The sequence below is a fragment of the Megalobrama amblycephala genome, linkage group LG19 (genome assembly GCF_018812025.1).
Source record: "Megalobrama amblycephala isolate DHTTF-2021 linkage group LG19, ASM1881202v1, whole genome shotgun sequence".
Taxonomy (NCBI): Eukaryota; Metazoa; Chordata; class Actinopteri; order Cypriniformes; family Xenocyprididae; genus Megalobrama; species Megalobrama amblycephala.
In genome coordinates, this window is record NC_063062.1 from 4,431,526 (window position 1) to 4,441,824 (window position 10,299).

A 10,299-nucleotide genomic window follows, 5' to 3' on the forward strand; every position below is an offset into this window, starting at 1 on the left:
ACAACTGTCTTTATAAATCACCTCCCATATCATCATCATCATCATCATCATTAACATTATCAGCATTCTGGTGACCTTCACCTTCCTAGGGGGTGATCATGGATCAAACAGTTTATACTTCCTGTCTCATTCGCTGTCCTTCCCTGTCTCTTTCTCTGAACCGCTGGGGCGTAGTCTATAATCAGGCTACAAACCTTTTGACCGAACAGACTGCTAGACCTCACGCTACAGTGAGCTCGCACTACACACGCACATGCCCCATATGTGGAGCACGCACAGTTCACTCCAAAAAAATAAATATGCACACACACGAGACATGAAAAGGGCTCTTTAAAGTGACGCTAACATTACGGCTTGGGTTTAAGGAGGAAAGACATCTAAGAATCGCACCATTTCATTTTTTCTTTGCTCTGATGTCTGAGGAAGTTCAAAGATATGAAATCTACTTCATATCTTTGTGAAGTAGAGAATAAAGACAGCATACTTCAGCGCTCATTCTACCGACCTTCAGGGAACGACTTCTTCACAACTACAGTTTTATATTTTCTGATGAAAATATGAGTAATTATTTTCAATGGAAGTCACCGCCACAATGCTAGGATGTAGGGTTGTCACAATATCAGATTTTCAGCTCACAATTATCATGGCCAAAGGAATTCAAAATAGCAATATTATTGCAATATCTATTAACATTTATAATAATACCATCAGTCAGCTTATTTTAACCAAAAAAAGAGAAAACACAAAATAAACAATTAATCACACTCAAAATATGAGTGTAGGGAGATGTAGAGAGTGTCTGTAATCATAACTGTGTAAGCGTACAAAAACAACTTATACTTATAAAAAGAACTGTTGACTGGGGATCAAACTCCCCTTATTATTTTTTTTACGAAATCCAGGGTTGAGTGTCTCGTCTGTCATGTTCTTCCACATCATTTTTTTCTTATTTTTTCCATTTTATGGTGGGATGCTGCATTAAGGTGCAATAAACCCACACCCATCTTGGAGTGTCAGCCAGTTACTGGCACTGGATTACTTATAATACTATTGTATGTGTAATATTATTTGATGTCAAGATTTCATTTTTATAAATATCATGGTTATTGTCAATAGTGTATATTGCAACACCCCTACTAGGGTGTGGTGGGTTGTTGCCAGAGCATTGCTATAGAGTTCAGAGTGTTTTTAGCAAGTTTCTTAGAAGTTGTTCGGGTGTTCTTTGTGGTTGCTTAGCTTACAGGCTCGATTCCACACTGATTTTACTATCATTTCAAGTGTGAAATATAGTTTCATGAGTTCGCCTGCCCATCCAGTCTTAGATAATGGTAAACAAACTTGGCTTGCTGACCTCAACAGAGGCTCCAACTCAAGGCTCGGCTCAAGTTTTTCACCTACTGACCTAATGCATAAACATTATGGGAAGCGCGCTATCCAGACAGGATTTAAACTTGGGCTAAAGACCCAAGTTTGGTTTGAAGACAAAAAATGTACCAAGCACAATGTTCTCTCACCATTCTTGATTTCTAACACACACTCACACTCTTCCGCCATCTCCGGGCATGTTCATATGTAAATTGTGCACACTTATTTTGTCCTTTAGGTCAAAAGGTCTGAAAAATCCATACATTTACCCACCCATAGACCATAACCTCAAAGAAATCAGGTCAGAAGTGGATAAAATCGTCTACTTGTGATCCGATCGACCAAAACGCATCCTAATACCAGGTGTAAACAGGGCCTAAATGATAACATAATTTCCATTTTTGTCTGATTAAAATAATAGCAAACTTAACAACTCTTCTAAATGAGACACACGCTTTGAAGTATCACTCATGTCTGTAGTACAAATTGTGCTAGATGAAGTCAACACTATTCAACACAAGGGTCACGCTCTGCTTTGACATCCACATGAAAAAATGTAAGATAACATATCAAAAGGAAGATTTTACAAGATTGCTAGGTAGCAGGAAAGTGTGAAGTATGCACAGTAAACAGTGAAAACATGTATTTGAGCTTAGAACAGGGAAAAAATGCTTGGCAACTGCTGTGCAGAAAGAGAAAGTGGAGTGATTGTAGTTTAACAAAAATGTACTCGGTCGGGATGCTCTTGGTGAACTGAGGTCTCGGGACAGTCTTGGAAACAATAAAATAAATCAAACTGAATAAAAGGAGGTAATAAGGCATTTAAGAGCTCTTAATAAAGTTTGACAGTTTTTAAACATCTCTTGTTGCTCTAAAAATAAAAGACTAATCATTTGTAACTAATGAGCAAAGTTAAACTTGTCTTTGAGAAGACAGACAGTACATATCATGTGCAAATTGTTTAGTATTACTGCCTGATAAAATGGGGCAAATGGGGTCAAAACTAAATGATTTGAAAGTTGAGTACTCTGTTCCATTGTTTGACTGGCAACACATCACTAGAGTCCTGCACAACCGGGACAGGAGAATGTGAGAGCGAGAGAAACACTTTAACCATCTTGAAACATTACAATCCCTATCATCACAGGAACACAGAATAGAACATTTTGTTTTTCCAGGGTTACATTTTTATGGGGTGCAAGGCAAGACCACACAAGAGCACTTTGATCATATCTTGACACTGAGAAATGTAAAAGGCGTCCTGAGAAAGTCAGATGTAATATTAACAGCCACTATATACCACAACACCACACATTCCAATATAATAGGTCATGACATATAAGGGCACCCAGGGAAATAAGCTCCTCGTTCTACAGGTGATAAAATGATACAATCATTATCACTGAATGAATAACCTGGTAAGACCTTGGCCTAGATCACATAGCAGCAGAATACAGCTGTCAGTCCTGTATTTTGATTCTTAGTATGGTTACGTTAACACACATTTCAGTTATTTAAGGGAGTGACAACCGCATTCTATAACCAAACTCACACCCATAAATTTTCAGAACTCACAACTAAAGGTTGAACAACTTCAGATATTTTAAAGTTGACATTTATGTGATTAAAGTCAAGTCAACGTCAACAAGTCGCTGATGACGTCATGAACAAATAAGCATGAACCTCGAGCTGAGATTGGAACGCGGGTTGCCTTGTGCACAGCTATGGCATATGACACAGTGCTGCCCACAAGGCTATTGCTCCGACATAACAGCTTCAGTTTTTGGGTTATTATATTTTGTACAGATTTCTGCTCATTCTAAATCAGATACAGATAAAGTAGCACAGTAAAGATTATATTTATATGAATGCATTAGTGAGAGAGTGATTGCATGTGGGAATTAATTCTACCTTGCAGCGTCTCTCTACTGATAGTGAAGCTGTGGGTTTTAGTTACTAAGAAATATATGCTAGGACTTTTCAGTTTCTAAGCTATTTTACTGATAAATCACAGAACAGTGGTCACAATACATTGCTGCGCTAGTGAATTTATCTGTGCGCGCAGATCTGTCCCCCTTTCCAGAAGAGGGCGGAGCTTTAACAGCTCAACAACAACAAAGCTGGAGAATCTCACGCAGCCAAAATGAGGATTGTCAGTAACGGTGTTCAGCCTTACATCGTTCAAACCGGAGTCGACACTGATGGAGAGACTCAGGAAGAAGTTACAACTTTTAGAATGAAACTGGACGTTTCTGAATGGTTAGTGGATAAATTTATGTAGTTGCTGTGGAGTTGATTCAACTCATCCACTAGCATGTGCCGTCATGTTCATCTTTTGTGCAAAAACCATATAGATGCCCACTAGGCTTGCTATGGTAGTCGGTGTTACTGGTATTCAGTGGCTTTCATCACCTGCCCACTGCGGCACAGAGGCAAATTTTTTCCAGTTTAACGCATTAAAAATATTTAACGCAATTAACGTAGCATCTGTTTTTTCTGCGTTATATGATCAAGCTCATATTCATGCAAATGCTTTTAAATCATTCAAGCACGAAAAGACAAAAGAGAACGCGGTGTTTGTGAATGTCTTGCCTGTGACACACACACAACGCAAACCAGTATCGAGTTCTCTTTCGCTCTTGAATGAACCATAACACACAAATTATGCCAAAATGTCCGTTTTGTCGAGTGTCCTCATAAGAGCAGTCTTAAATGAGTTAAATTAAGTCTTAAATGAACGTAAAGAGTTGTGAGAAAATGGGACGCGTGTCAGGTCCGCGTCGCGTGCAGCAGTGGCAGATCTTAAAGTGTCATTAATGTTAATCAAAGAACAAAGGTAAGAGAGAGAATTACTCACTGCTCTTGACTAAAGAACTTAAACATTCTGTTCCTTATTTATTTGGTTCCACAGTTTCCACGGTTTGATTTTCAGTTTTTTATATAAACGTTGTGTAAGTTAGCCTATTTGTTATTTTATATTAGGCCTAGCATGGTGTATTCTTATTCGTTTTGTTAATAAACGTTCTATGTTTATTATAAGTGAGTTTGTCTTTGTTTAGTTTCGTTGTTGTGTTTTTCAGTAAAAATAATAACCCAAAATTAAAGCAATTGCTGCTAATTTGAAAGTGAAATTAAAATGCACACGGCCACACCGGCATTCATAAGCGATTTAAAAAAAGAGGTGGAGGCCCTGCCCTCCAACACCAGTATTACTGGTGTTGTCACATGTCAATTAACCGGTGGGAAATTTTCTCACCGTCACATCCCTAACACCATCTGATGAACTTTTGCCATGGCGTTAGAACTGGTACACCGTTGTCACTTGCGAAAACAAACAAAATGGCGGCGCTGTGGGTGGAAACATGCAGATTAAGGGGCGGAAATATAATAATAAGATCCCTTTCCTACGTCCCTAGGGGAGCGAAATCTAAGTGGCTCATTTCTTCACATGCTTGCAGAGAAAGGCTTGCCAAAACAAAGTTACTGGGTTGTCCTTTTTCACATTTTCTGGGTTGGTAGGTACACCGGGGACCCGATTATAGCACTTAAACATGAAAAAAATCTGATTTTCTTGAGATGTCCCATTCAAAGCGTCATGACAGAGCATTAAAGGTGCTCTATGTATGAATGACAGCTAGTGGTTGAAATGGGTACTGCAGTCCAAATTCAAAATATTGTTTGCCCCGCCCCCTCCTCCACAGGCTTGACACTCTCACGGGTTGCCAGTTTGAAGACATGCAACAGGAGCGAGCTCAATTGACATTGGAAGGAGACATTGTAATTGTTGATTTATTGATTTATAATGAGTTGATATCGTGTTTTAATATGCTCCCGTTCATAGAGATTTTTAGAAGGATGCTGAGGCTTTTTAGGTCGGGTAGAATCTGCAATCTCTGACCCAGTTTGTTTGCTGGCTTCCATGGCTGCAATTCGCTGCATGTGTTTTCCGCCAACTGGCAACCCAAGGTGGCGAAATACTATTGGGTAAATTGGCAATGTGCGGTCTTGCACAGATCGAAACAAAAACAGAAATTCCGACACGGAACGCAAATTTCAAAGTAAAATATTTTTGTTTTCAGAGAAACTAGTATGTGAACTCAGCATGTTTAACAAATATCTGCAAACATATTATGGTATTTTTATGCTTTAGTACAGTCAAAAACGTACATAGAGCACCTTTAAAGTCGACTAGTCGATTAGTCAGTGCAACCCCCAGTCACAACCGCATTCTCGGAAATCCCACGCAGTGTGAACAGAACAGGACTGGACAACTAGTTTTCTGTCACGTCACACGAGAGAGCCGCTCTGCGCTGCACAAATGCATGTTTACCGTGTATTGCGGTCCGCTCTCCTCCCAGATATAAACACTGATGTCAGTTAATGAAGATCTGACAGATCGCAGCTCGATTGGACTCTTGTCATGTCAAGTGATAAGTCATTTTTTGGACATCGCCATCTTTGATATTACTTTGGTCACCTTCGTGATGGTTACTTGTCAGAGAATACGGGCACGACTCCCGTTGCACATTCATACAGACAGCATTCGTGATTGAACTGTAAGTCGCTGTGTGAACGGGACATTTTGAGACTCACATCTATAAGTAAATGCGGTTGTCACTCCCAAAAACTGACTATGTGAACATAGCTCTTGTGGTCATGAGGGTGTCATGATGTCAGAATAGCATATTTTCATGAGAGAAAATTACATTTTGTTTACATTTTTAATTTAATTTAAACATTGTACCTTTGATTGCCTGTATGTTTATTTTCAGCATTGTCTACTTCTGTAATATTAATACTCTGCAAGCTTTGGCAACATATTAAAAGCTGGTAACTATGAATTTGATAGATTCTAAAAACCTGCGTAGGTGTCAACCATCAGCCGAAACAATCAATCAAAGTCAAAATGGGACAAAGAGAAAGAGAGCAAACAAAGAAAAAGATTATAAAACAAATTAGAAAGAGATTTTCAATTAACTCCAGGCATTTTACGTCACTGAGTTGATGCACACACACTAACCACAAATAAAAGTTTTCCACACACTCCTTTACTCGCATTCATTCCCCCGACACACACCTTTCCTGGAAGCACTTTGCAGTGTGACGCCATCACGGCCTTTGTGTGTGACGGTTGGAGGAGACAGAGAGGCCTGTCAGAGAGATCATGACTGCATTATCACCTGCCAGTCAACCGAGACCTCTGCTGTTCATGACAGCTTCACTTCACAACACCTGATTATTAACTGTTTACATCACAAACAGCAGATATTAGCAGGAGGAACAAGCCTTGAATAAACTAAAAGTAAATAACAAGACAAATATTTGTTATTATATATATATATATATAGAACAGATGGGCCACACAGGGACGCACAGCAGCACACAAACATGCCAAATATTAAAAATAAAAGGATTACAAGAATATTACTGCAACCATAAAGATAAAAATGGATAGTCACTGCATGTATCAGAATTACCTATTTGCAGAAATTATGAATAACACACCAGGCTAACATTTATGATTGCTATCAAATGCTGTGAATGGTCTAATATTTTTTCCAAAATATCACTCGGACAGAAACGCTCCTTTTTAGCAATCGAGCTTGCCAGGGTCAACTTGCAGGCTATCAAAGCTAAAGAGACTCTAAATAGCATTCTGTGCTCATCTGTGCAGCCAACGACAGAACAGTTAGCATTTTTTCACAAACTTGCAGAGAAAGGCTTGCCAAAACAAAGATACTGGGTTGTCCTTTTTCACGTTTTCTGGGTTGGTAGATGCACCGGAGACCTAATTATCACACTTAAACATGAAAAAAATCAGATATTTCCCCTTTAAAGGGAACATTGGGTATTAAGACTTGATGTCTCTTGGACACTCTGGTTATCATAGTTGTACTCTGTGAGCTAATGACCCTGTCCTGTTGCTATTTTTACCACAAAACAACTCAGAATATAATATACAATGCCAATTTTCAGATGATGGGCCACAAGAGAAGCGATTTAAGTCTTCACTGCTTTATTGATGAATAAAATTTGCACATTTTTGACCAATCGTGGCAATACTTATTTAAACTGACTCGTCAGGTTGAGGGTGTCAATGTTCCACCATGTAAACAGCAATCCACCATGGTGCAAGCATACCTGGCTTTTATAGGGAATGGGAGATGACACTCTGATTGGTTAATTGCACGCCCCAAACACACCCATGACTCATTAAGAGATTAGGTGCAACCCTTTTGGACCGTGCGCCTGGCACGCAGACCGTTTTTTCCATCATTAAACTAGCAAAAGTGTCGGACACGCCCTGAGTGCACCTGCGCCATGCGCTTTAGACCAAGCTCTTAGATGGTTAAAATAACTCTTTCCTTGCCATTGGAAAGAGTGTTGTCCATGTTTTCACTGTTATACGGTAGGAGGCAGAGATGGGCACTCGAGTTAGAGACTCAAGTCGCATTTTAACAGACTTCAGACTCAGACTCGACCTGAAATGACTTCAGACTTTACTCGACTCGGCACAAAAGACTCGGAATATTTTAAAAACGACTCAAGTCTTTTACCCTTAACTACTGATATAATAAATAAAGAATTTTTGTTGTGTTTAAATGGTTTTATAATATCTGCGTCACATATATTTCCTTACGTGTCGTGGTAGATTGGACTCTTGCCATAGAATTTGATTACGTATGTCCGTCTGCATAAACTCCGAATGTCATAATAAGAGTCCCATGAAACATGACGGGAGCCACCGTGACATATGTTCTTTCGTTTGGGTTTATTATCACATCAGATCAGCTAGACGCATAGAATGTGGGAAAACAATTAAAGACACCGGAACAACATCATCAAATTTTATGAGACATCGCATCCACAAAGGTTAGTCACATTAACACACACAGCTAGCTATTATACTGTGGTGTAGCTGCATGGCTCATTTGAATTGCCAGCCTGTTAAATTATGAACAAAAAAAATCTAGACTTTAAACCTAGCACTACGTTTCATCAATATTCGTATTATTTGCAGCTTTTCTATTTCTTAATGTGTGTCCATAAGAGAGAGAGATAGAAAGAGATGTTAATCCATTTATTACTTAAAGCTCATATTTTAACGTATCACAATCAGCATGTGTAGAGTTTTCTATTGACATTCTTAAACATTCCGAAGTTTGATATTTTTTGATAATGACTGTCGTCAATAACAACGAAGCTGTATAACAAACTGCTGTATAACAAACCGTGACTCACTGGCACCATCTTGTGTCCATTTAGCGACTGTATTGAAAATGACTACTCGTGTTGCCAGGACGACTGTTTTGTACATTGTAATGGATTATAAAGCAAAAAAGCAGATGTACATTATCCCTTACATCATAGGATCGTAATTTCAAATAAAACAGATTATAGAAAGATCATATAATTTTTCTATATAATACAACTAGGATAAACTAGGATTTGATTATGAGAATTTTTTTTTTTTTTTAATGACTCGAGACTCGACTCGGACTCGTGACAAAAGACTCCAGACTTGACTCAGACTCCAGATAAAAGACTCTTGAACATCTCTGGTAGGAGGCGCTATTACACATCTTCTGAAAGAGTAGAGAATCTCCAAATCAAAACACAGGAAAAAAGGAGCAGAAACAAGTGATAAAAGCATTGCTTATAAACGATGTATTCTTTTTGGGGGAAAAATCGATTTTCTCAGATGTTTCTTTAAAATGTTCCCTTTTTTATGAAACTTACCCACATACAAGTGCTGATAAAAAAGAACCATGAAGGTTTTGGATTAAAAGCTCTTTCTTTTTATATATTGCATGTTCAGATATTCATACAACAAAATATTCTGGGGGCCATGAAAGCTTTGTTAAAATTATCAAAAATGCTGACGGTGGCTGGAAACTTTTTTTTTTTTTTTAAACGCTTTAAAAGAGATAAGGAACCCTAATAAGTCGTTACATAAGCAATGTGACTAAAATAAGAAATACAATGGTCAAGCATATCAACAGTCATGTTCAAAGGGTTTTGAAATCCATTTTACAACAACTGCACAGAAATCTATTCTGCTCAAATCAATGTACTCAATGTTCTCTTTTTAGTTCTCCTTCCCTTTTCACTTTGTATTTTGCTTCTCACACTTGTGCCTGCAAACACCCACAAGTGTACTCACACACGCACACAGTTGTTTCCCATCTGCAGAGCTCTTCCTGTCGTGCCGTGGCTGAGGTGGCTACTGCAGACACTCCACACGCGCTCTCACGACCCAATGAAAGCCGCTTGTTCTTTTGTCTTTTTTACGCCATTGTTCCCTCATTTCCTTACCTGAGGTGCAGGCGGCAAGAGCGCTCGTTTTCCAGCTCTGTAAGCACGGTGTTTTTCTCCGCCCTCGCGCTCTCCATCTCACGCATGACCACGCACAGCTGCAGGTCAAGGGCCCTCGTGCTGGAAAAGAGACAGAATGTGATGTAGAGAAAGCAGCGATGGAACAATAATTATTACGTTGAGTTTTTTTTATAAGGAACAATATTGTTTGTGTGGAAACATTTCACTTGTTGATTTTCCAAATATAAAAAGTCTTTCTTTTTCTCCCAATAAAAGTTCAATGGCAGGAGAGAGGCCCAGCCACAGAGCAGGAGGGTTGCGTTACGCGCTGTGTTTGTGGAGTGTGTGCGACTAAATGAAACACAGGCATATATATACAGGCTGCAGAGTATTATGGGCTTTTGTGGATTTCACACAGACAAGGTCGCTATAGCAACGGGAGATCCCCGACACGAACGGGGATTATCGAACCCGAACCGATAGCTGATATATTAGTGCGATATCACTGGAAGCGTAATTGTCTGTCGTTGTGTTTGCGTGTGCCCATTTCGGTGCCTAATTCAGACTTGTGTTTGTGTAAGATGGAACAAGAGCGTGAGAGAGAGTGAGTGAGCGCTA

The 10,299-nt window shown here is 39.1% G+C and overlaps 1 protein-coding gene across 6 annotated transcripts in view; it reads right to left on the reverse strand.

Moving 5' to 3' along the window:
* LOC125253906 (trichohyalin-like) overlaps positions 1–9,827 on the reverse strand; it is a 119,410-nt gene extending 109,583 nt beyond the window's left edge. For all 6 annotated transcript variants that reach the window (XR_007181566.1, XM_048168161.1, XM_048168163.1 and 3 more), the window contains exon 1: positions 9,682–9,827. Coding sequence is in view for 5 of the 6 variants with exons in the window: in XM_048168161.1 (XP_048024118.1) it covers positions 9,682–9,767 (86 nt within the window). In the remaining variant the exon portion in view is untranslated. The remainder of the gene's footprint in view (positions 1–9,681) is intronic.
* Between the last annotated feature and the right edge of the window lie 472 nt (positions 9,828–10,299).